At 49.1% G+C, this 27,188-nt stretch overlaps 1 protein-coding gene and 1 long non-coding RNA gene across 3 annotated transcripts; one reads left to right on the forward strand and one right to left on the reverse strand.

Annotated features, from left to right (window-relative positions):
* Positions 1-1,193: 1,193 nt before the first annotated feature.
* On the reverse strand, positions 1,194-24,756 carry SLC1A6 (solute carrier family 1 member 6). 2 transcript variants are annotated; one of them, XR_011530204.1, is made up of 11 exons: positions 24,610-24,750; positions 19,507-19,718; positions 18,626-18,763; positions 16,904-17,108; positions 16,054-16,096; positions 15,183-15,526; positions 12,219-12,452; positions 10,853-11,047; positions 6,227-6,301; positions 4,517-4,651; positions 2,762-3,763 (listed from the first exon to the last, which is right to left on the reverse strand). XR_011530204.1 is itself a non-coding variant. In XM_070586376.1 (10 exons), exons 2-10 carry the CDS (start codon positions 19,709-19,711, stop codon positions 3,568-3,570), a joined length of 1,695 nt encoding a protein of 564 aa, XP_070442477.1. In that variant the 5' UTR covers positions 19,712-19,718; positions 24,610-24,756; the 3' UTR covers positions 1,194-3,567. The 2 variants fall into 2 exon arrangements, 1 of the variants encoding a protein (XP_070442477.1); XM_070586376.1 differs by lacking the exon at positions 6,227-6,301 and having other exon boundaries at positions 1,194-3,763; positions 24,610-24,756.
* Positions 24,648-26,551, forward strand: LOC139077756 (uncharacterized). The gene is made up of 3 exons (XR_011530205.1): positions 24,648-24,789; positions 25,422-25,942; positions 26,185-26,551. It is a non-coding gene; the product is annotated as an uncharacterized lncRNA (long non-coding RNA).
* The last annotated feature ends 637 nt before the right edge of the window (positions 26,552-27,188 follow it).

Here is a 27,188-nt window from a genome sequence, read left to right on the forward strand (position 1 = left end):
GCCTTAGCGGAAAACGGCGGTTTCACTTCCATCATAGACACGAGGTCAAATGAAGAAACTTGAGCCCGATGCTCCGGGGTGGGGTGCTGACCACGTTGGTCCTTCGTAGGGATCAGAGCTACGTCCTTACCTCTGCTAACTCTACCAAAACAGCACCATGGCCCCCAAGAGCATGTCCCTTAGAACTGTGCTGTCTGATATAACATAGCAGCCACTGGCCACACGTGGCAGTTTAAAATAATTTAAAATGAACAAAATTTATAAAAAATCAGTCCCTCAGTCACACTATACATATTAAGTGATCAAGAAGCCATGTGTGCTTAGTGGCTACTGTACTGGACAGAGCAGATAGAGAACATTTCCATCACTGCAGAAAGCTCTGTCAGAGAGCATGGCCTTAGAAGGAAGCTGTCTTTTCTATATAACTCTCTTCAGGGACGTCCTGTCAAGGTCATCATGTACGTTGCTAATAAACTTCTTTCATACCAATTAAAAATTGCAATTGGCTGCATATAGCAGGAACCACTCTGTAATGGCTTAACCAAAAAGGTTTTTTCTTTCCTCTTGAAACATGAATTCTGGAGCTAAGCATTTCAAGGCCAGTCCTCAAGTACTCAGGATCATGCCACTTTTCCGCTCTACCAACCTTAGCATTGGATTCTCATCATCATGGTCACAAAAACTTCTGCCTTTCCAGCCTCTGCAACTGCATCCCAGGAAGGTAGAATGAAGAGGCGTAATATAGAAGATCTCCCATCACCATTTACCATTTTAAGGCAATCCTGTCTGGCTTCAAACTTTTCTATCTGCATCGTTTGCCTAAGGAGGGATCACTCTGGTGGCAGCATTCTGCTCTGCCTATGTGCATAGAGAATTAATGCCTCAGGACTCACTCCTTCACCAAAGACTGACAGAGTTGGTGTATAACTCCCTTGGGTGAGATGGCCCTGAGGCATACACATGACATTGGCTCCCAGCGCTCCTCAGCAGAAGCCCTGGGCAACCACGTTGATAACTGGTTTGACAGATGCTTCCTTTACGGGTGCCTTCCTTTACCTGACTCACAACTCCACCTCCCCAGACTACGAAGATCTTGGTCTTAGGTAGGCTGACTACATTTCCTGGCCATGTAGTGGCTTCACTGGTGGCCCCACAAAAGATTTGCCCACCCAGAACCTGTGAATGAGACTTCATTTAAAAAGTGTCTTTGCAGATTTAATTGTTTAATTAAAATGAGTTCATTCCTACTCCAGTCTGACTGGTATCTTTATGAAAAGAGAAGATTAGGATACACACACACAGAGGGAAGACAATATGAAGACACAGGGAGAAGACAGCCAGCCCCTGGCAAGGAGAGAGGCCTCGGAAGAAACCACCCCTGATGACACTTCCATCTCAGACTTCCAGCCTCCAGGACTCTGAGAAAATAAATTTCTGCTGTTCAAGCCATCCAATCTGTGGTACTTTGTCACGGCAGCCCTGGAAAACTAATACACCTCGCTCCCACAAGGAGCCCTCTGGAGACACAGCCATGGGGTGGTGTTGGGCTGGAGGCTGGAATTCCGGTTTGACACTCGGGTCCCAGGCCAAGTCCCCCCTGGGCAAATGCAGAGCAGGATGTTTTACACACGGAGGAGCCTCTTGCCTTTGTGTAGACTGTTTCCACTCCCTGACCACATATGTCTCCATGGAGCCCTTCTCCCACGTTCTCTCAACTGCCTATATCCAAAGGTTCTCTTAGGATCCTAAAGAATGGGGGAAGGGCCATCTCAAAACACACCTGTGCTTGAATTTCCCTCCCCAATTTGGGAGAGGTAAATGCTCAAGCAGAGCTTAATTTGATTTAGAAAAAATTACTGTCATGTCTCCTGGACAAATAGGGTCATGGAGTTGAGTTACATCCATGACAGACAGAATCATGTTCCTCTGTCTACTTGTGTTTTCCCCAAGTCTTTAGCAAGGTCTCATTCAGTGTCACATCTGGTTCACTAGGTTACAAGAAAATGATACTAAGAGGCCAACATCCACTCTTGTGTAGTTAGGAGATACAGAACCCCAAGACTGGTATGGGGCTGTCTGGGCCATTCATTCTCGAGAGTTAAGAGCTGAGGCTACAAGAACCAGCTACTCATCCCCAGGAGAAGCTGCTTCCTCTGTTCCCCTCCGCAGGTTGTATGCAGTAAAGGGTTGACTCAGAAGGTTAGGGATGCTGAAAGCCTGCACCTGCCGACAAAAGGACTGGCCCTTGACTGGCTCCTCGAAGATGACCTCTGAGCCCTTGGAATATACTGCTTGATAAAACTGTCTTTGTATACCTGGGGCTTTGAGCCATGCCAAACAGTCTATGCTGACAGTTGTAATTTATGGTGAATGCCTGTTTTCGTTCACCTGGGGCCCTGGGCAATGCTGTATTAGTTTGACCTCCAGGGGGAGTAAAGAATGATGGAGCAAGTGCTCCATCCCTATGTGACTGGACCTCCAATAAAAATCGTGGACATCAAAGCTCAAGTGAGCACCCCAGCTGGCAGACTTCATATGTGTTGTCACAGGTCATTGTTGGGAAAATTAAGTGCTGTCTATGTGATTCCACTAAAATGGGACAACTAGAAGCTCATGTCTGTGTCTCCTGGACGCTGCCCCAAGCACGTTTCGCCTTTGCTGATTTCAATCTGTGTCCTTTCCCTGCAATAAACCATAAACATGAGCATCACAGCTTTTCTGAGTTCCATGAGTCCTTCTCGCAAATGACTGAACCCAAAGGTGGTCTTGGGGACCCCTCCACAGAGGCCATGGATATTGCTTTATTATGAGAAACAGAGGTTTTCCTTTTCCTTCTTCAGTTCCACCACTCCTCGAGAAAATGAGGCACATGAGCTGATCCTTCTCTTGGTTGAGCCTGAAGCTTCCTGTATCCCCAATCCCAGGAGAAATAGTTCCTCCCTGCCTCGCTCATGACCCGCCCTCAAGCTCTCAGCATACACTCAGAGAGAAATGGAGACCTCACACCCCTCTCATTCCTGCTCTTTTATCCCAGTCTCCCCCAAACATGCCAGACAGAACACAGGTGTTCAGTGCATGGCCATCCAGACAGAACACAGGTGTTCAGTGCATGGCCATCCAGACAGAACACAGGTGTTCAGTGCATGGCCATCCAGACAGAACACAGGTGTTCAGTGCATGGCCATCCAGACAGAACACAGGTGTTCAGTGCACGGCCATCCAGACAGAACACAGGTGTTCAGTGCACGGCCATCCAGACAGAACACAGGTGTTCAGTGCACGGCCATCCAGACAGAACACAGGTGTTCAGTGCATGGCCATCCAGACAGAACACAGGTGTTCAGTGCATGGCCATCCAGACAGAACACAGGTGTTCAGTGCATGGCCATCCAGACAGAACACAGGTGTTCAGTGCATGGCCATCCAGACAGAACACAGGTGTTCAGTGCATGGCCATCCAGACAGAACACAGGTGTTCAGTGCATGGCCATCCAGGCAGTGGATCTTCCCCAGGACCTCCCTCCCCAGCCCCTCCCCCCACCTCTGGGCAGCAGAGCTGGGGACCCCTCACATGGCACTCTCGTTGCCTCCCCGCCCCCTGGATGCCCCCTTCTCTTGTGCCATGAGTGACTTGTATGGCTTCCCCAGGCTGGGGAGGGTGAGCTCAGCTTCCTGCAGCTCCAGCTCCCGCTGAGACAAATGCTCAATGACAGCTGCTCCGATCGAGTCCCCCAGCACATTAGTCATGGTGCGAAGTCGGTCACTAGGGAGGAGAGGGGAGAGAGAAACTTCATTAACAGAGGCTTGAAGAGCTCCCCAGGGGGCAGGGTGCAGTAGGGGGGCTCCTGTGCCTGAGAGCTGGGGTTCACATTCCAGTCCAATCCACGACCATATAACACTTGCAGGTACCCCCCTTGTCCTCAGTTTCCCCTTCTAACGAGCACAGGTCGGACAAGCTCTGATGCTCACACTTGATCTTAGCAATACAATTCCTTTTTTAAAGGACGTAAACATCTGATAAAAAATTAGGAGTCATGATCTGAACAGCATATGAGATGAGGAAGGTAACCACCACGAGTAAATCAGGCCAGGCTGGAGACCATCCAAATGGGACTCAGGTCCAGCTGACAGCTCCCAGGTGGGGATGAAAGTCCAGATTTTTTAATGGAAACCTCCTATTTTTAAAGTTGAGAATTTTTTAAAAATATTTTCAAGGCAGTTCTGTCCCACGGTTCACCTTTGTGTGACTTCTACATAGAACAGGTACAAGGGGAGCTTTTCCAGCTGAGAGGTAAAGCCCCCACTGCTTGTCTCCTCCCTGCCCTACTTCCCAAGGTTGACTCTATGGAATTTGGGATCCACAGGCCATGGCTTTGAGTATTCCCCAAGCACCCCCTTTCAATATAAAATTCTAGAACTCAGCGTCCTTGCTGGAATGAGGGCCCATGGGTTGGAGTCCTACAGGGAAAGGAAGGGGGTCAAGGAGAGACAGCACAAGGGTCTGAAGAACACTCACAGAAACCAGTCCACAGCTATGATCAGCGTGATGTCTTCAGTGGGCAGGCCGACCGACGTGAGCACAATGACCATGGTGACCAGACCCGCCTGGGGGATGCCAGCAGCCCCCACACTGGCTGCTGTAGCTGTGATACTGCAAGTGGAGAGAGGACACAAGGAGGCAGGAGGAGGGAGGGGAGAGACGAGGAAGAGAGTGAGAAAGGACATGAGAGAAGGGAAGGGGTCCATTCCCAGGGCATCCTAAATCAAATTCCCAAAAATAAAAAGTAACCCAGGGGCCGGTCCCGAATGGTTAAGTTCGCACACTCTGCTTCAGCAGCCCAGGGTTTCGCTGGTTCGGATCCTGGGCACGGACATGGCACCACTCATCAGGCCATGTTGAGGCCACATCCCACATGCTACAACTAGAAGGACCCACAACTAAAATACACAACTATGTACTGGGGGGATTTGGGGAGAAAAATCAGGAAAAAAAAAAGTAACCCAAAGTGACTTTCATTGAGTCCCAGTGCAGACAGGTCTCCTCGTCTTCTGCTAGGATGTGGTTGGAAGTTCACCCAACGACAGACTTTTGTATGTTTAAACACCTCATATTGCAGATGTAAAAGGAGGTATTTAACTAGCTGCCACTAGGGGCTGCAAGAAAGCAGAAGAATCAAACCAGACAGCAGCCATAAACCAGAAGACTGAGTTCCCATCTGCACACACACTAGAAGCAGGTAGGTCAGTATGGCCACGTCCAGCTTCAGGGATGGAAATGTGGAAGATGGACAAAGTTTAGAACCAAAAGAAAAAACTTTCTGTTATGCTGAGCAAAGGGAAAAAATTATATATGAAAAATAATACACATATACATTTTTGGAAAATTAAAAGGCAAAATCTATGGAAAATGAAGGAGATGGCTGTCCAGCATCAAGAAGAGTCAGACTGGATCAAGAGTAGGCTAGATTGTAGCTCCCACATCAACGTGGGTTGCCTGGCATGGTGCCAAGTATTCTAAAGCCACCAAGCTTACCAGGAAAGGTGTCAGTGCCCTGAGGTTGGTGCCCCTCTTCCCGGTGGCCTCTGAAGCCCTTTCCCAAATTCTATAATCATGAACATGGAGCCACTCGGATGCTTAGCCCAGATGAGGTCTCTAACAGAACATCTATTGGGCAAACTGTTGGGTTGGTGAACAGAGAATGGACTTTGGGATCCAGAAGACTCCTATTCATTAGATGTACAACCTTGGACATAAACTCAGAGTCTCTATTTCCTCACCTGTAGAATGGGAAGATACACCCACCTTGTGAGGTTACTGTGAGCAGTAAAAGAGAACAGTGCTTCAAGGACGGGCCTCAAGGGGATCATTATTACCATCAACCTAAGTGAGAGAAAACACCTCCTCCGATCGCTGGCCCTGGCATAAACAGTGGTCTGCGTGTGCCCCTGGCAGGCGGGCAGCCTGCTCTCAACGGGACGAGCTAATCCCAACCCAGATCCAAGAAGCCAACGCAAACTTCTCTGGGTTAAGTTTAGATTAGGTCCAAACTAGGAATCTCCAACTAGCCAATCACTATCTGCCACTAAACTTGGAACTATTATCTGGTGGCTCTCAAGGTGGCCATCCCCACCAAGCTCTCCCCAAAGATTCCCCAGGAAGATGCTGGAAGTGATGCTCAGATCCCAGGTCCATTTAAGAAACCCCTCAAAAGTCTTTCATCCTTACCCTTTTTGATGACTTCCCTACTCCCAATGATGTCAAAGTTTCCCATGAGAAGTGTTCACAGCAATGTTTGGGACCCTGACATAGACAAATAAACAAAAAAAATGTTTTCCTTTGAAATTATCTTTATGTCATCTTCATTATATCCTTGGTTTACCATAGAAAAGGGTTCATATATCCCAGCCAGTAACAAGAAAGGCTGTTTGAAGAAAGATCCAGTGGCAATCTCTGGGTTGTGTGGCAATGAGGTAACTAGGACCAGGGTTCCTCTACCTGTAGCAGAAGGGACTTCACATGGGCTCAACATCCCACAGAACCTCCAGGTGCTATCAGCCCTGGGGTCGGGATGTATCCCTGAAAGTCCCCTCAGTCATGGGGACCCAAGTTCAGACTGTTTTCCTTATTTACAGGGTGATCTATCAGGACCCTCAAAAAGGTAGAGCACCTCATCCTGCTGCGGACACCCAGTCATAAGTGTTTCCATCAAGCCAGCTTTGTACTATGCTGAGACATTGTGGTACCTGCCTTCAGCCACAATCCCTATGTACCCATGAAGGACAAGCAGGTGTTGGAGAGGGTGAGATGCTCAGACACTGGAGCCAAGCCTCCCTGAGATCAGTAGCATTTTAGGTGTGAGATCTTTAATTTTATAATATGGGAGAGATGTCAGCATGCCTTCATATGCTACAGAGAAAGGTCAAGTAGAGGCAGTGGAATTGAAAATGCAAATAGCAATGGAATGGCTGACAACGAGAAGACAGGAGGGATGGGATTTGGGGAACAGCAGAGGAACGAGTTTTGAACAGAGCAACAGAACTGTGTTTAAACTGAGATCAGAGGAAAGGAAGCATGGATGGATGCATACACAACAGATTTGAGCTGCAGGAGCAGAAAGTTAGGTCTATTCATGCCCAATAACCTCAATGATCTCCAAGATCTCCCTGAGGTAGCAGGCAATACGGTCTTCCATGAGGAAGGAAACCGGAGAACAGGTTTGGTGGGTAAAGAGAGTGGTGAATATTCAGTATGAATGCTGAGGAACGCCTAACACAACCACTATATAACTGGGTGGTCAACCCTGACTGCACAGTAGAATCACCTGGTGGCTTTCACAAACATACTGATGTCCAGACCCCACATCCACCAGAACTAAGTCAGAGCCTCTTGGAGGAGGTGGTCTCAGGTGATGCTAATGTGTACCCAGGACTGTGAATCCTGACATAAAGGGATTTCTGAGTGGAAATGTGCTTGGCTGAGAATGTAATGCATCCTCTTCTAGTGGCAAAAATCTCCATGGTGGGTAGATTTTTCCTACCTGGGCTCAGACACCTTGACGTATGAGCAGATAAAGTGGATGGATGAGTTCCCCAATGTTGAGGATTTGGAGAGGTGATGGACAGAAAGACTAGGGAGTGAGGATGTCAAAGACAGTCTCAAGAAAGTGAAAGAAGGAAGCGCCACGTTCTCTGGTCTGGAAGTTCACGACTTCAAGTGTGGTCCCCCGACAAGCAGTATCAGCATCACCCGAGGATTTGTTAGAAAGGCAGAACCTCAAGCCCCACTCTAGAACCACTGGATCAGAACCTCTTTTGAACAAGAACCCCAGGTGATTAGTATGCACATAAAAGCACTGAACTAAAACACATAAGGGGAAAAGTGAAACCAAAATGGGGGGGAAAGAGAGGAATTGAGGAAGCAAAAGTTCTCATGAAATTAAAGAAATGTAGGGGAAGTAAAGTAAGAAGGCAGATACATTGGAGGTTGTGCCCATGATGCATATACTAGAGATGTCAAAGCAGGCTGAGTGGTGACAAAGTCCAGGGTGTGGTCCCAAGGGTAGGTGGCTGGAGTTCCAAAGGCCAGGGAACTTTTAAAGGAAGATGATAAAGGGTCACCTGTGTGGATGTTGAAGTTATTTGGGGGGAGGAGGGGTACTAACAAAATGGAAGGGAAAAGAAAGCTACATGGTACCAGCTGAGTTAGATGCCCATTCCCCGGATTCCCAAAGCTCTTATGCTACCCATAACAAACAGATAATCTTTTTTTAATTTGGCAAGGACAATGATGGAGCTATACATAGGACATAATGGGATGTCATTCAAAGAATTCACACTGGTAAAATATTTAATGCTGTGTCTGACACATAGTAAGTGCTTTATAAATATTGACCATTATCATCACCATGACCAGCACCACCACCATTATCACCACCATCATCACCACTGTTACCACTATCACCATCATCATCACCACCATCACCATCATCATCATTTGTGTGTCTTTTCCCTTCATTAGACTGGATCTTCCCTGAGTTCAGGAACCATGTCTTATTTTTCCCTGCATCCCTCAGTCTCCACACAGAGCCTGCCAGATAGAAAACACTCAGCACATGTTTTCTGAACGTTTGCTCTTAAATTAGAGTTCTTGGCACAGGGGCCTTCCTGAACTTGCCCCTGCCCACTTTCCAGCCCTATGTCCTTCTCATTCTCATGTCCTCCGAGCCTCAGCCTTGATGAGCTCCTCCTAGTCTTTTTAAGGCAGTGGTTCTCCAACTTAACTGTGCACCAAAGTCAATGAGAGGGTTGGCTACAACACAGATGGCTAGGCTCTATCCCAGAAATTCTAATTCAGTAGGACTGTGTGGGGGTCTGAGAATTTACATTTTCTAGTGAGTTCCCACATGCTGCTGCTGCTGGTCCTCTTTGAGAACCACTGCTCTCAGATGCCATAAACCCCTTTACCCACTGCCTTCCTTTCCACCTGGCCAACTCCTAGTCCTCCTTCCACATTCAATTCCAGAGTCACCTGTCCATGAAGGCTTCACTCACTGCCTCTTCTCCAAGGCTGGGCCAGGTGCCCCCTTGCACTCCTACAGCACTTGGCTTCCCCAGCGCAGCCCTTGGCAGACCATGTGGAAATGTTTAGTTCACTCATGGTCTCCTCTAATGGACTGTGGATGCCTTCTGAGCCAGGTTCATGCCTTCACATATTTAGGTCTTCCTAAGCACAGGGTTCAGTAAGTAGACACCAAATGAACGTTTGAGCAAGGAAGGAATGAACAAAGGCAGACCCACACCCAGAAAATTACTGCAAATCTTTCTAAGTTCTCTTTTTCTAAGGAAATGGAGACATAAGCCAAGAAACTGGCCCCCAGGCCCTTGTCAGCAGAGGAGTCACAGTGAGTCTTTCTTCCTCCAAAAAGAACCTATACAAAAGAGCAGAGCCTCAGAGAGCTGTGTCCAGCACACCCCAGCCAGCCTTTGTTGGGAGTCCATGCACAGTCCTTACTGCCAGGAGCCCAAGCCATGAGGAAAATTCCCAGCAGTGCCTTCCCAGGACTCTGAGTCTGCTGTGTCAGCTGACTTCCAAAGAGATTCAGTACAGAGTCATGAGTATGTTGTTCACAGCCATATTCCCAGTTCCTGGGACCGAGTCAGTACTACTACAATAAATATTTGCTGACTGACTGAACAAGAGGCTATTCCCCAATATCCAATACTTATGAGGCCTATTTCAGTGGCCACAAGGTATAGAGAACCACAGCCCCATGAGCTCCAAGTACTTCACGTTCACAGGAAGGCAGCATGAGGTTGCTGAGTGTGGCACACAAGAAGCTAAGCTCCACTGACTCAGACTCTTCACCTGGGTAAGAGATTCTCAAACCACTGCCCACATGTACCCCTGCTTCCCAGACCAGCTTCCTTGAATGCACACTCCTTCCTCCCACCCCTCATCCATCGCTCCTCCCACCCTGTGCTCTGCAGTTGCCAGCACTGGTTCAGGAATCAAGACCCCCTGCTCAACTTCTCCACTAAGTGACCTTGGGCAAGTAACTTCACCGGCCTCAATTTCTGTTTCCTCCTCTCTAAAAAAGTAAAGATAATTTTACCCACCTCAGGGGGTGTCATGAGGATCAAATGAATGGGTGCAAAGGCACTCTGCACAAGACTGTTTACACAGCCTTAATAAATTCATTCTTTCAACTCACATTTATTGCACATATGCTATTGCTAGACACCTAGTAGAAATTCCCATAGAACAAAATCCCTGTCCAAACAGAGCTTACATTCTAGTGGGGAAGGCAGGCAATCGGCAAGATGAATAAGTAAAATACTTAAAGGAGGGCAGATAGTGCTACGGGACAATGGTTCAGCCTACGAAAATCCAGACATGCAATTTTAAATAGGGTATTCAGGAAACGCTTTCCTGAAAAGGTGACATTGGAGCAAAGACCCGAAGGAGATGATGATGTTTGCTTTTGCTTTTATAATGACTAAGTTAGAACCTCTGGGCCTTTGGGATGAGGCCCAGGAATCCATATTTATAACAAGAACCTCAGGCTATTTGGAGGTGCCAGCGATACTTTGGAAAATACTGCACAAAGGGATCTTCCACAATACCACGTTAGAGGAGGGCTGACCTGAACATCTTGCCAGCTTCTGACAGCCTCAGATTGCAAAGTCTCACCTTTAGCTTCGTCTAGTATGGGTGACTGGGCTCTTCCCACAGGCCCCCTCTCCAACATCAAGGGCCTCCCCTGACCTCGAGCTGTGGCTCCACCCTCCCCCAGCCAAGCTAAAGACTTCTTAGGTCTCACCTGCTGGCAGGTCCCACGCAAGACCATCTCACCTGATAGTTGTGATCTGGCCCAGGTTGAGCTCATAGTTGTTGACTTGGGCGATGAAGATGGCGGCCAGGGCTTCATAGAGGGCAGTGCCGTCCATGTTGACGGTGGCCCCCACAGGTAGCACGAATCTGGTGATGCGGCGGTCCACACCCAGGCCCTCTTCCAGACAGCGGAAGGTGATAGGCAGTGTCGCGGAGCTAAGGGAGAGAGCCCTGGGGGCTGAGAACAGGGGATGGCAGAGCAGAGCTGGAGCAGCAACAGACCCAAGGAGAGCTTCCCCTGAGAACACTGGGAAGCCAGATGGGAGCCAGAGCAAGGGGAGGATGGCAGGTGTGTAACATTTCAGAGGCTGATAACTGTGCATGGGGAAGAGGGTCTCCTTATGACAGGGAGCACAGAGCAATGGGGCTCCTCCAAGCTGAAGGTCTCTTGACCCACTTAAAGCCAATAGCTTAAAGCTAACTACTAGGCTAGTTCATACCACTAATTCACTCTATTCACTCCCAGAAAGGAGAGAACTAAGAACCTTCTGACTTCCCACCCCTCAGGGCTAAGAGGGGAACATTACAGAGGACTCCTATTCCGCACTCCCCATATTTGCTCAGGGAGCAAGCTGAGCTACACTAACCCTCGTGGCCTCTCTCCCCACCACTTCCCAGGTAAGGAAGAGTGACTTAATCAATTGGTGAGTTTAGTTAAAGGAGTGGGCATCTCATTTGAGGTCAGCCTGTCCACAAAGATGTGTGCTCTGTCTGATAAGCTTTACATCATGCAGTGAGAAGCCTGGACCCACAGAGAGGGCTTCTGAGTGTCCAGCCCTGTGGAAGCCAGATGAGTTTAATCCTGGGGTACAATGGCACCAACCCTACTTGGCCATAGATCAAAAGGCACATTCTCCAATCAGCGTTATGGACAATAAAAATTGTATTTTTCTTCCATCTGATTGGTGCTTCTGATACTCCTCAAACCATTTTGAATTTGGGTGATGGGAGAAAGGGGAGCTTTTTATTAACCCCCTAAAACCACAAAAAAAGGGAGAAGGAAGTAACCATCTTAAGGGGAGATGAGACCCTCTGAGCTAGAAAATGAGAATATGAGGCATCTTGGAACCTTCATCCTAACCTCAAAATTGGCAGCAAGTTCTCCTCCACATAAAATAGAGACAGGAGAGGAGAAAAAGGGGTCAGGAGAGCTAGCCCAGGACAAAGATCACCCTGCGAGCCACCTGGAGGCCTTCAGGAGCATCTGACACTATTATACAACTCAGAAGAGGTTCTGTAGTGGGGGAGGTTGGGACTCCTAGGAGAGTTCATGAAAGACCAACGGTGAACCTAGGAAGGGTACCCACAGGGGTAGACAAGGCCATACCTGGAAGATGTGCCCATGGCGGTGATGAGGGCCTGCAGCACACCCCCAATGAAGGGGAAAGGGTTCCGGTGGGTGATGAGGAAGTAGATGAGAGGCAGGACGCCGCCAGCATGGAGGAACAAGCCCACGATGACGGTCAAGGTGTACATGCCCAGCTGACCCCCTAGGACGGCCATGTCTTCCATCTCTAGGATCTTCCCAGCAATTAGGAACAGGATGCCCACAGGTGCATACCTGGGCCAAGCCAGACACCTGTCAGGGCTCCCTCATGACCTCCCCTACAAACTCAGAACTGGCATCCCTAAAGTTTTGCCCATATGAGACCCTGGAGCCAGGCAGTGCCTGTCATACAGCACCCTCCTCCACCCAACCTTCTCCACACAATAACAAACAGGGCTGGGCGCCACAAGCATACCCCACCACCTCTTCCTGCTCATCCACAGCTCACCCCCAGACAGCAGAAAAGTTCCTACAACTCCAGGGCATACAATCTGATAAGGTCTCTCCTTATCCACTCCTCCATCCAAGTCCCCCTCAAATAATCACTGTCTTCAGGACTATTTCTGTAGGCATTGCCCAGACGTTCCCTATCTCTGGCCTTCTAACTTCCATTATTCACTGCCCCCAACTCTTTGCTCTGCATTTATCACCTTTATGGGCCTATTCTCTTTCCTGTAAGTGCATATTCTCACTCATTCACCAGCCCTGAGCTATTTCACCTAGATTTCCCATAGACATGTCAAACAACATGTCTTAGCAAATTATCTATTTATTAATTCACTCAACAAACATCTATTGAGTACCTACTATGTTCCAGTCACATGATTCCTGCCCTTATGGTGCACATTCTTTCAGAAATAGGTGGTACATATAGAAATGTGTAATTAAAAACTTCAGGTGGTGATAACTGCAAAAGAGTGTCACTGAGTGGGGCAGCTTAAGTGTGGGCAGTCAGAAGGGCTTCTCTGAAGGGGTGACATTTAAGCTGAGGCCCGAATGATGAGAAGGAACCATGTGTATCTGAGAAGGAAGCATTTCAGGCACAGTGCAAAGACTCTGAGATGAGCATGAGCTAGGAGTATCGGAGGAGCAGAGAGAAGACCAGTGTGGCTGGAGCAGTGAGTGAAAAGGAGACTAAAGAAGACAGAAGAAGTGAGTTTATCAGGGGCTCGCCTGTTTTCCCCAAAAAACAGCCCATTGCTTAGTCTTGTGAGTTTCTGCCAGTGGTGCCATCATTTACCTATTACCAGGCTTCAACTGTTATTCGTCTCTTTAGAAACTGAAATCTACCCTTGGTCATTCTCATGGATGTACGGGAGGAACTGGGGACCTCTTGGGAAGTTGATGCAACAGCTTGGATCAGAAATGATGAGACTCAAGCTAAGGCTGTGGGAATGAGGATATGGGGGACTTCTCCAGCCACATCTGTGTTCCCCAAGCTGGGCTCAAGGGTTAGCCCTGGTGAGCGGTTGCTAAGTTGTCCCCAAGTCTAGACCTACCTCTATGATTACTTTGTGAACTCTATTTCCAACTCCCTCATCTTCATCCATTCTCCTTGTCCTCTGCAAAATTCCTCAACCCTAATGAATTGCACATGACTTCCTTCCTCCCACGCTCAGCCACCTGGCACATAGGGATACTTTCCCTAACCATGCCAATGACACCACTCATGGTTCCCAGCTGAGTTGAGCCTTCCTACTCCTTGTCAATCATCTTGCTTATCCTTGATAATCACCCCTTTCCATTCCCCCTCAGCAGCTTTTCCAAGCTCTTACATGGCCCTCCAGCCCCCGACACAACTTTCAAGTTATTTGGGATAATGTACAAAGTCTTCCTCAATTTGGGACCAGACAGCCTTGTTAACATCTTCCACAACCACTTCCAACTTACCCTATGTTCCCACCTTCCTGAACTCTGCACCATTCTCCAAACAACTCAGGTTCTTTCAAGCTTTGCATGTTCTCTTCCCTCTGCTTGAAGTCCTCTTCCCTCTTCCTGTCCTGTTAGATTCCTACTCACCTTTCAAGACCCAGCTAAGAGATGACCTTCTCCATGACTCCCTCCTCACCTTCCCAGGCAGAGTTCACTGTAAATTCCTCCACTGGCTGCTCACTTCTCCATGTTCCCAACACTTTGTAAGGTCTCCTTACTATAGAACCTTCCACCTTATATTCTATGTATCTAATATGTGTCTGTCTCCTCCAAGACTTTGCAAGCTCCTTGGGGACAAGGACTTAATTCAATGTATCTCTGTATTCCAGAGTTAAAGAGAAAGTCAGCCTGGGAAAATGTTGGTTGAATGAGTGACATAATGAAGAGATTTAAACAATGAATGAGTGCATGCATCAATTAAGGAACAATTAGCAAGTGGATAAATGAGTAAGAAAATGAGCAAATGAGACATGAAGGAGTAGGTGAATGAATGAATGAGTGTGTTAAGTGAATGGATGAATGAATGCAAGAAATATTTGAGCAAGCGAATGAGAAAGTAACAAGTGCAGAGATGAATGAGTGGGTCAAACAATGAGTCCAAATGAATAAGTGACTTAGTAAATAAATAAATGCATCGTTCAATGGTTTAGCTAATGCAGGATGAGTTAGTGAACAAATTCATGAGCGAATGAACGGATGAATGAGTGAATGAACCAATGCACAGAAGAATGAATAAATGAATGAGAAGATGAGTAAACCAATGCATGGAAAAATGAGTATAAATGAATAAATGAGTGAATGAATAGATGAACAAGGGAGTGAATGAGTGAAGAAATCATTGCAGAAAGGTATGAATGAGTGAGTGAATGACTGCAAGAGTTAGTGAGTGAATTAACCAATACGTATATGAACAACTTTGGCCAAATGGCTGCAATGAGCCCGTCAGCAGCTTCCCCACAGCCTGACTTTCCAGCTCTGGTTCCATCCTCCCAGGCACCATCACCACCCACCCTGTCACAGACCAGCACTCACCAGATAATGATGCCCACCAGCCTCATAATAGCCTCATTGAGGCTGTCAAAGAAGTCTCGCAGGACTCGGCCCTTGTGTTTCATGCCACCGATGACCAGCCCGAAGGCCACAGAGAAGACCACAAGGCCCAGGGCATTGATGCCATTGGCCGAGCCAGGCACAGGCACAGTCTCCTCAAAGCTCAGCACCTCCTGCAAGGTGCCCAAGGCCCGCGTGACATTTTCCAGGAGGCTGCTTCCATTCTCCATTGAGGATAGAGGAGGCACGGAGGGGCCCAGCTCAGATCCGTTCTCTGTCCTCACAATGGTCCTGGTTACCAACCTCGTGCTGTACTGCGTCTTGAACTGAAATATGGAGAGATTGGGGCCAAATATGATTCAGCAGATGCATCAGAATCTCCTGGAGAAATTTCCTTCAAACGTCAATTCCTGGTTCCCACACCCTGGAGAGTCTTATTCAGTAGATCTGAATCAGTGAATGGATGATTTGACCAACACATAGAAGAATAAGTGAATGAAGAGATGATTGAGGGAGGGAACAGCCACCACCTGGGGGAATGAGTATAGATTCTGCATTTTGCACAAGCTCCCCAGGCACTGCTCAGGCAGGTTTGGGGGCCTCTCTCCTCAACCATTTATGGTCAGAAGCCTTGGATTCTCCTCCAATACCATTCCCAGGCAGCCCTGGGCTTAAGTCTTCCTCTCTAACCCTCTCTTAATCATCACACCAATGTCCCAGTCTCTTCCAAAAGCCTCTGGCCATTGCTCTGTCAGGCCCTTCTTCACACCCTTCACCCCTGGACCGTTCACTCAGCAGCAAGCTTCCCCCACCCTCCAAGCCTCCTTGATGAAACTGTGTATTTCCTCCTGACCTGTTTGAAGCAGGCCTCCACAAGGTTGGGCGGAAACATATTTCTGCAGAAAAGCATCAGATAAAGGGAAGTTAGACCTTGGAAAGGAATCTAGGGTGATAATAGCTATAATAATAACAACGGCAATAATAATAATGGCAGCCAACATATGAACACTTCCTCTAGGCCAAGCACTGAGCTAAGTGCCTTATCTATATGATCTGATTTAAACATTAAAATAACCCTAGAAGTGAGTGCTACTGATTTTACACACATTTTACACACAAAGAAACCAAAGCACAAAAAATTTATGTAAGCTACCCAAAGTCACACAGCTGCCAAGGGCTGCAGATGTACCTCAAATCCAGGTCTGTTTGAGCCCTCAGTGGGACCTTATGCCACCTCAGGGACCTCAGTTCACACACACATTATCACACATGATAATGATGCCTCAAAATCACACCGACAGCTCCTGAATTCCCCCAACCCTGGGTTCCTCCCAAGTTGGTGACTAGAGTATCACTCGAGCCAGCTTTGATTCCAACTGACACAATCTTGCTGCTCTAAGAGAATCATTCACCCTGCAGTGGAATTTAGGGACACCAGACAAACGCCAGCTGTCTGAGCCCATCCCAAGATGCTTAAGCTACAGCCTCCCCAGCCTAGGGGTCAAAAGATCATATCCTAGGAGTCCGTTGCTCTCAGAGGATTTGTGCAAGGCTCCAGGGCATAAAATGGGTACCAATAAAACCAGGCTCAACTTGGGTGCTGCCATTTCCAGGCTGAGTCAGCCTGTCCCCTTAGTCTCTGCTTGAGCATAAATTGTTGCATGGAGGGCCAAAATTCCCATCAAAATTAGAAAGGACGTCACCTGACCAGGTCCATGAAGGCATCGGCTGTAGGGATGGTCTCGATCCGACCCTCGCGGTGCAGCCCCTCCTTGGAGCCCTTCCCAGGATGGATGATGGTGACCATGAGGATGCCGATGAAGACTGCGATGACCGTGGTCACCATGTAGTATACAGCTGCCCGCATCCCCATCCGCCCTGTCGCCTTGTTATCCAGGGACGCCATACCTGGAGAACAGGTAGTATAGCCCCAAGCAGCCCCATCGACACCCGAGCACCCACTCTCCCATCCATTTGCTCCACCCTCCCACACCACCAGTTCAACCACCATTCCACTAAGCACACCCTCCTCCTATGCCGCACCCACCACCCATGTCACCATGTCATCGTTCTTCAAGCTCCATTCTCTTTTCCATATACATTTTCCACTCCATCTTTTTTCCCAAACACTACTTCACTAACCTTCCCTCTACTTCAAGCCAATCTTTTCAATCCCCATCCCATTCTCCATTTACCCCCATTTTGCAACATAATTTAATTCCACTCTTCATTCCGCTATCCACCCCAAATCACACCTCACTCCAACCCACCTCACTGCATACTCTCTGTAGTAGATACTTTTGGTGCCCTATTCAGACACCCTTTACCAGAATGATACACCTATCCTACAGCTGCTAAGTGTGTTGGCTGCTAACAGCTCATGCTACCTACCTCTGCTGAGAACTGCTCTCAGCAGAAAGGAGCTTCCTCACCCAGAAAGGCCCCATCGGAGACCTACAGCCAATGGCTGCTTGGTACAGGGATTAAAAAGCCAGCTCCTTTGACTTGGGTGGAGGAAGAGTTGGGGGGATCAATTCTGCAGGGTTGCTCATGCTCCAGAGCTCCTCATAGGATCAGGCTGAGATGCCAGCCTTCTTCTGAACCAACATTTCTGCTTAGCTTCTTTCCCCACCCCTCCAGTTCTCCTCACTTCCTCATAGGTTTCTCTTGAGAGCTATCCCTCAATAAATTGCTTGCACAAATATCCTCATCTCAGGCTCTGCTTCTAAGAAACCCAACCCAAGAAACCATTCTTTCATGCTTGTCCTAAATTCTGGAGATTGGCAACTGACTACCAATGGGCCAAATCTGATCCACTGCCTCTTTTTAGAAATAAAGTTTTATTGGAACACAACTATGCCCACTTGTTTACATATTAATCTGCAGCTGCCTTTGCACTACAACAGGAGAGAAATGAGGAGTTGCACCAGACCGTATGGCCCTCAAAACTGAAAATGTTTTCTCTCTGGCCCTTTACAGAAGAAGTTTGCTAACTCCTGCATAGTCCATCCATACTTTCGTCTCACCTTCCACCCACCATCCTGTCACCCCCATCACAAACACTTCCATCCGCATCTCATCCCATTGCCACCCACACCACATCCCAGCAACCTTCCCTGGCTGTCCCACCACAACTTTTCTCCCATCTCTGGATGACACCAAGCCTCGGGCAGGCTGGTATTTTAACTCCAAGGAAAAGTACAGGAAAGTTCCTGAAATAAGTGGTGTAGATGATATGAGGTCCGGAACCTGGGTCTGACGCAGATTGGAGCTTTGGCCAAGGACTCAGGGCCAGACTCACACTCCATGTTTGAGGCCTGAGCTGGAGATGCGTCCCCATGCTTGGGACAGCCTCAGCTCCAGGTTGGAGCTTGGTTTCCGGGATGGGTCTTGGAGGCCAGCGCTGCCGGCCTGGGCTCTCTCACCTGTGACCAGGCTGGAGACGATGAGTGGCAGCACCAGCATCTGCAGCATCCTCATGAGCAGCTCTCCAGGGAAAGAGAAGTACTTGATCTGGCGGTAGGTAAGCTGGTACGGACGCAGGGCAAAGGCCAGGCTCACCCCTAGGGCCAAAATGAGGGGTCCGTGGAGTGGAATTTGGGCCACTGAGCCCCAAGCAGGGGCCATCCATCTGAATAAGGATGTGTGTGGATGAGGGTGGCAGAAAGAGAGACACATTCTGAGTGTAGAAATGTATGAATTTGTGTATCATGTTGATGTGTGTGTAAATGCACACATTTACACGTACATATGCATGCATATGTGACACTGTACACTCACTTGTGCACATGTACCTGTGCCTGTATATGTGGCCCTATACACGGGATGCACATGTTTCTCCTCTGTGTGTATACAGGTGTGAGTTGTATGTGTACGTTACTGTTTTCAGACATGGGAGTGTATGTACATTTAAGTTCATAAGAGTGCTATAAGTATAAAGGAATGTATGTGCATGTACGAATGTGTTTCTAAGTTCTAGTAAATGCGTGCAAGTGTGATGTGAGTTCACGTTCCACCTGTAAGTTTTGTGAATGCATTAAAATGTGTTCATGTTTGTTGTCTGTTTACAAACAGAAAGGGTGTGTTTGTATAGTGTACACGGTGTGTGTGTGTGTACACACGCATATACATGTGACGTTGTACACACACAACTGTGTTGTACCCATTCGTGTGAGTGTGTCCCTGGTGGGGGTGCCGCTGGTGGGACGTGCGCATGTGTGCAGGCAAAAACCCGTGGGTGAAGTAAGGAGACGTGCGTGCAGGGAACTTCCCAGGAGTCCCGCTCTCGCGGGCTGCGCCGACTCACCCAGCACCACGGCGCTGACGGTCAGCAGGATGAAGGCGTTCCGGCGCAGGAAGCGCAGCACGTGCTCCCGCGTCAGGGTCTGCAGGCGCAGGCGCGTGCGCAGGGCCCGCTGCTGCAGGCTCTCCCGCAGCCGCTGCAGCCAGCCCGCGCGGCCCAGCCGCTGGCCGCTCTCCCGCAGGAACAGGCTGTTCCCGTGGCTGTTCATCGTCTATCTGCGGGGGACAGAGGGCCCGGGCCGGGTGAGGGACGGGACAGAGGGCGGATGTGGGTAGACGGGGACGGATGGAAGGGTGGAGGACGCTGGTGAGTCCTCCGGGGGAGTGCAGACAGCAGGGGAGGGGCGGTGTCGGTCTGTCGGGATGTGTTGGGGCTGGGCCACTGAGAACACTGCCTAGGGTTCAGGGGTCGTGTCCTGGCAGAAAAGGGCCAAGGTCTCCAGAATCACTCCTGGGCATGGCTGAGGAGAGGCGGGGAAGTAGACCACAATGGAATGGCCGCTTTTGCCATTCCCTGATTCCAGCCTCCTCTTTCACGAGATCATCACAAGCAACTGGGGGCTGCTCCATCTCGCAAAGCAAACTAACAAGGCTTGCTGAGCGACAACTGCATGCAGAGCCCTAGACAAGGCACTTTGAGGCTAGCCCCCCAAAATTCATACGGTTCGGTGCCTGGCCTGGAGGTGCTGACAAGACGGCTTTCCACAAGGACAAAATCTGCAGGTACTGGCAAACAGTGGGTGCCCTATAATTGCAGCTGCTTGAATGCCCAGATGAGCAACTGCAGAGGGGGGGAGTCCCTCGGGATGGAAATGGGGATAATTCTTGACCCCCGTGGCTCTTCAGGATACATCTCTGCAGGAGAATGTGATGTTCAGAGTCTGCCTAGGGGGCAGGGCACTGTTATCCAAACTTCAGACTTCTATGTCTTTTCTTTACCTCCGGCCATATCCATGTAACTTCATTTACTTATCTAAATAAGTGTATCTAAAATGGAAACTTTAGATACATTACGTCATTCCTCTATGTCAAACTTTAGGTCATCATTTGAAATGCTAATTATATTTTAATACATGTTAAATGCATATAAAAATAAACACCTGCCTATCCTCTTACCAGCTAAACACCTAACATGTATAAGGCAAGTTAGAAATGTGACTTTCATAAGCCTGAGCAACTTTTGCCTTCCTGGACTCCTTCCTCCATTAAAAAAAAAATATGACAATCCTATTTTACGACTGCATTGATCTAAAAATGAATATATTATTTTGGAACTAGATAGAGGTGATGGTCACACAACATTGTGAATGTACTGAATGACATTTTAAAATGGTTGGTTTCCTGTGATGTGAATTTCACCTAATATTATATGTTAAAACATTTTCTTTGACCTAAAAGTTTAATTCTTTCTTGTGATTTTAAAAGAAGTGAAAGCATTTCCATGGGTCCCTAAAAGTATGGTGGGCCCTGGGGACTGAGCCTCTGGTTTTTGAAGGACAACAACGTTGCAGGCACTGATGTCACAGCCAGAGTGGCAGTGCCTCCAGGCCAAGCACACTGGGAATTCTGCCATCCCTCTAGACTCACTCCCAGGCGGAGGCTGATTGCTAGAGATGGCATCACCCAGGCTCCCTGCCCACTGGCTCTCCTTTCGGTCTGGCCGCGGAAGGCAGCAGGTGGAGATGAGCATACTTGGCAGAGGCTATGTTCCTCCACCTCAGCCACAGCTCCCATCAGACAGTCCTCTGTACCTATCAGCCATTCGAATGTCTTCTTTGGAAAAATGTCTATTCAGTTCTTCTGCCTATTTTTTAATTGGATTGTTTGTTTGTTATTGAGTTGTACGAATTCTTTATATATCTCAGATATTAACCCCTTATCTGATTTATGGTTTGCAAAAATTTTCTCCAATTCTGCAGGTTGCCTTTTCATTTCATTGATCATTTCTTTTGCTACACAGAAGCTTTTTAGTTTGACATAGTCCCACTTGTTGATTTTTGCTTTTGTTGTTTATGATTTTGGTGTCATATGCAAAACATCAAAGCCAAGACCCACGCCAAGGAGCTTCTTCGCTATGTTTTCTTCTTCAAGTTTTATGGTCTCAGGTCTTATGTTTAAGTCTTAGGCTGATTCAAGTCAATTTTTGGGAGTGGTATAAGATAGGGGTCCAGCCTCATTGTTCTGCATGTGTTTATCCAGTTTTCCCAACACCATTTGTTGAAGAGACTCTCCTTTCCCCATTGGGTGTTCTTGGCTCCCTTGATGTGATAAAGGTGCCATCACTACAATGGCAATCGTATTATATATAAATGTATCAAAACAACATGGCGTACACCTTAAATTTACACAATGTAATGTGTCAAATATATTTCAATTAAAAAAGAAAGATAATTCTCTGTTCCAGCCATGGCTTTCCCCAGGCCGCTCGCCTCCTCCCTCCCTGCAGCCTCCCCACTGCTGCTGATCCCTGAGTGCTACACCAGCCACACTAGTTTCTCTTAACTCTGCTCATATCTTTGTAAATAGTCCCTAACTTAAACTCTTTGCAGTTCCCCCTTTTGAGTGTGCTGTTTCCTGACAGATACACCAGATTCATCCAACTCTTAGAAAAAAACATCCAGGCCAAAGGAAGACAGTGAATACTGTATCCTGTACTGAACTCTGCATATTTGGTTTGCCTGGGATCGCTGCACCTGTAGGGAGAACATGGCCTTACCCAGCTACTCTCTGAGGGACCTGGGTTCTGACACCTCTCCTTACCGATCTGCCCCCACCCCCGCCCCAGTGCCTGATTTCATCAGGTCAGGGCTGGGAGTCTGGCAGAGGTCTCAGTTCCACCAGCAGGTAGGTCCTTGGAATTTTTTTTTTCTTTCTTTTTTTTTTTTTTTTTTTTTTTTTTGGCTGCCACTGGCTTAGCAGCTACTTTTCTAGGGCCACTGTCTTCCTTGCCCTCTGGTCCTCTCATATCCAAGTGATAGGACGTCGGCCTCACCTTTCCAGGCCCTGCTTCCTCCAGGTCTAACCCCCATTTCCAATGGCCAACTCCAGTTGGGGTCCTGCTTCAAGTGGATCGCTCACTTTGAAACCAGGATGCTGCTTCTCACCTTGCTGTGAAAAATCCCAGACAGAGGACCACAGACTACAGAGGAAATGCGAAATTCCTCCCTCTCCTCTAGGATGTACATTCCCTGTCACCAAGCAGTAGCGTCCCACGGGTCCCAAGGAAGTGTCAGCTAAGATCTAAACTAGTCACAAAAAATCCAGAGCTAGTTTTCTCTCTTTCCTGTCTCTTCCTTACAAGAGGTAGTACAGTATAGAGCAGGGATAGACAAACCATGGTCTGAGGGCCAAATCCAGCCAGCCACTTGTTTTTGTAAATAAAGCTTTATTGGCAAGCCGCACTCACTCAACGCGTATTGTCCATGGTTATACTTCGTGCTACCACGGCTGAGTGGAGCTGGTGGGACACATCCTGTGGACCACAAAACAATCTCTCTAGCCTTTTACTGAAAAAGTTTGCAGACCCCTGGCCTAGCGGAAGAGCTTACGTGAGCTCTTTATTTCAAACCCCACTCCCCTTTGCAGGAACTGGTTACTGTCTGTGTGGCTCAGAGGGCAAAATTCACCAGACGCTTAGAACAGTGCCTGGTGAGCACAAAACATGTCAGCCATGGTTGAGGAAAAGCAGAAGCCCAGCAGACGTACAACTGAGGACAGAGAAGAATGCAGAAGCAGGAGTGTGTCTTCCTATCGATTTTCCTTGGTCCTGGGTACATTACTCACCAAGCAGTACTGGACTTGAAATGGTTTTCCCAGGATCTTGGCCTCCACTGGGGCCTTTCTCAGCCTCTCTTGGACCCCTGGGGCCTCCCCCCTCACCCTCGGTTCTCTCTTGTCCAGTCTCTCCTGGTTCTAGACATGGTCTTGACCTGCTTCTTAGGCTTCCTGCTCTGGACATGGCCCTTCTAGTGTCTGCAGGGGTTCAAGGATGGGTCTCCCACCTGGTTCCCCCACCTCCAGACTCTTAGATGTGGTGAGATGTGCCAGCCACCCCCCCCCCCCCTGCTTGCAGCCAACGGGAACAAAGAAGGGCCTCCTACACCCTAGAACTGAAGCCAGCTGCTGTGGCAAAACGAGGCTACTTCCACACATTTTATCTAACACCCTGCAGCCGGAGGGTGAGTGGGGGGAGGGAAAGGAAGCACGGAAATCACACATCACACATCACACACACACTCCAAAACACAACCCCGCACGCCTCCTTCTGCAACTGACAGGTACACAACCACACACAGACACACAGTCACACACAGAACTGTTCAGGCACATAACCCCACACACACCTTCAGAAATGCAGCTCCGCTCAGGTAGCATCAGTCATACCATCCCTACACACAAACAAATGCACACACACTTGCCACATTCATGCACACCGTCAGACACACAACCCCACACACACCTTCAAAGCCCTGCACAACTTCCCTTGTAAAAGAAACTGCAGTAGTTCTACAATTCCTACACACACACACACACACACCTTGCGACACAGGACACAAAACTCCAAACAAATTCCTGCCAGTAGTTAAACATGCAGCCCCACACACCTTGGGAAGGCAAGCGCCCTCACACATTCAGTCTCTCGGCGGCACACACCACCACCGCGCGCCCCCCCCCCCCCCCACACACACACACACGCAGCTCCACACCCAGCGCCCTGCAGCGGTGGCCAAAGTCTCAGTCACAACCAGGGCTGTCCGGAGTTGGAGGAATAAACCCCCGAATGGGGCCGGGATCAGATCCCCAGAAAAGGACGAGGCACCAGGCACGGAGACGGATAGCTGTCACGATCCAGGCCGCGGACAGAGGCGCGGGAGGAGGCGGGCGGAGAGAGGGGCAGAGAGACCCGCGGGTAACTAAGGCGCCAGGAAACAGCGAACGACTCTAAGGGGCAGGGAGGAGCTGAGACAAAGGGCGGCGAGAGATGGGGAGGCAGGAGTAGGGCGCACCCCGCCCGCCTGACCCCAGGGTGGGCCGACCCGTCCTCGGGTCCCGCCCGCCCCGGCCCTCAGAGCCCTTGCCCGCGCGGGGCCGCAGTCCCCCGACTCACCGCGCCTCGCCTGCGCTCCGAGGAGGACCGTGAGACCCGGAGTCCCGCGAAGCCCCGGCCCGGCAGCTGGCACCCGCCGGGGACGGCGCAGCGCTGGCGCGGGGACAGACGGCGGAGGCAGCGGCGCGGAGCCGGGACGCGCTGTGCAGCGGCGGGGATCCGGACCGGCCGTGCGCTCACGTGGGTGTGGGGGCGCCGCGCGGCCGGGGGAGGGGGCGGGATCCCCTCCGGGATGCCCCCCGCCTCCCCCGCGCCGGCCCAGGCTCCGCAGCCGCGCCCTAGAAAGGGCCCCGCGTGTTTGGGGAGGGAGGGGGATCCTGGGGCGGGAGGGGTGGGTGGCCTCTCCCGCGTCCGGCCCCCGCCGCCAGCTCAGAGTCGCGCCTCCGAGCCCGCGCCTTCCGCCAGCCCCTGAGCCCTCCTGAGGACTGGACGTCCCTGGAGAGCCCCGGGACAAGGCCGGGCACCTTGGGGCCTGCGCCTGCATCCTGGGCGGAGGTCTGGGGAAGGCGCAGGCCTGAGCGTATCGGAGACACGGCCGCAGCGCGGGCTCCGCTGCCCGCTTCTCCCTCCGGGGGCACATTCCTTGGCTACTTAGCCGCTGTGCGAGCTTGGGCCAGCCCCTCTCCCTCTCTGAGCCTGGCTTCCTCATTTAAACAACAGAGATGACTCTGCTGACCCCATAGAAAATTAAGGCTGAGAAAATTAAAACGCCTGAGCGTGGAAATACCCCGTGCAGCGTGAAGCCCTGTGCAAATGGGAGGTGTATAATTGCTGTTAGTATAGTAATTAATATTATTCTTTGCTGTCTTTAGGGTACGCCGGGCAATGTTGATCCTGCGTTTCTTCTCAAACGGCACTGACTCGGTTGCTTCCAACATCTTGGCCTCTCCTGAAAGCTCATCGTCATTCAGAGAGCTGAGCACAGAGCCCAGCACGTGATAAAAACCCAGTGTTGGCTACGTGTTTGCTGTCATTGTTCTCGTTGTTGCCGAGCAATTGTGAACGGCAGCTTCCCGGTCTAGGCAGGCGCTTCTACCTGTATTTAATCTACACACCCCTTTGAAGGAGATACCACCACCCGCATTTCTCCGTGAGGGTCAGGTGCTCAGGGAGGTTCAGCCGAAGGTCACACAGCCAGGGAGCGTTCACTCCCTGTGTACACACAGCCAGGAAACCCACAACTCCAGTCAAATCATGATTTTTTAAAAATTAGACAACTTCCAATGGAGGGACATTCAACAATATACCAGACGGGTGCTCCTCAACCTCGTCACGCCATCAAAAACAAGGGAAGCCCGAGAAACCGTCACAGCAAAGAGGAGCCCAAGGAGACGTAAGACTAACGTGGGATCCTGCGGGGGCTCCTGGGGCAGAAAAGGGGTGTTAAGAGAAAACAGGATATCTGAACAGCGTGGACTTCAATGGTCGTGTTTCAATATTGGCTCATGAATTGTAATACATGTATTGTACTAAGACAGGATATTAATAGAGGAAATTGCGGGGGGAGGATAGGGGAACTCTCTGTACTATCTTTTTTTTTAAAGATTTTATTTTTTTTCCTTTTTCTCCCCAAAGCCCCCCGGTACATAGTTGTATATTCTTCGTTGTGCATCCTTCTAGTTGTGGCATGTGGGACGCTGCCTCAGCGTGGCCTGACGAGCAGTGCCATGTCCGTGACCAGGACTCGAACCAACGAAACACTGGGCCGCCTGCAGCGGAGCACGCAAACTTAACCACTCGGCCATGGGGCCAGCCCCTCTGCACTATCTTTTTAATTTCCCTGTAAATATAAAACTGTTCTACACAATTGTGTCTGTTGATTTAAAAGATCAGTTTTCATCTACAGAGGGCATGCCTATTGATCTTAACTGTATTAGAAATTAAAACTGAGAATGTTTTTAAATATCCATTTTAACATAAACTCTTTACATGGCAACAAAAATAGTGTATTTTTATAAAAATTAACTATATTTTCCAAAACAAAGAATTATGAGAAGAGTGGCAATGTTTTACACCTTTGCAGATTGCTTTATTGTCTAGCTTAATAACAAGAAGACAGGATTCTCCTCCAGTTGACCCTCATGATGTGCAGATTCTGTGTTTGCAAATTCATCCGCTCACTAAAACTCACTTGCAGCCCCACGATCAGCACTCGGGGCCTCCCGTGGCCAGGGGCCTCCACGGAGCAGTGAGAGCTCTGACGTGGCCGACATCCGGGTTCCCAGCTGAGGTCAAAGGAGGCGATGCTCTGCCTTCTTGTTCCAGCGTCATACTGTAAAAAGTGTCCTTTCCACAGTCTGCTTAGTGCCGCATTTTTCACATTTTTGTGCTTTTCCTTGATTTTGCTGTTTAAACTGGCCCCAGGCGTGGTGTCGCCTAGTGGTCCTTAGCACCAGAAGGCTGTGACGTGCCTCATGCCACAAGCTTCATTCATGCAGGAGTTATAGGGCTGTTGGTTGTGAATTCAACGTGAATGAATCAACGATATCTATTAAATAAGGTGCCTTTAAATGGAAACACACATAAAACAGAGTTGGCTTTTTATCAGTTGATGATTGATTGATAAAAATGTTGTGCCC

Source organism: Equus przewalskii, chromosome 20 (assembly GCF_037783145.1).
Source record: "Equus przewalskii isolate Varuska chromosome 20, EquPr2, whole genome shotgun sequence".
Taxonomy (NCBI): Eukaryota; Metazoa; Chordata; class Mammalia; order Perissodactyla; family Equidae; genus Equus; species Equus przewalskii.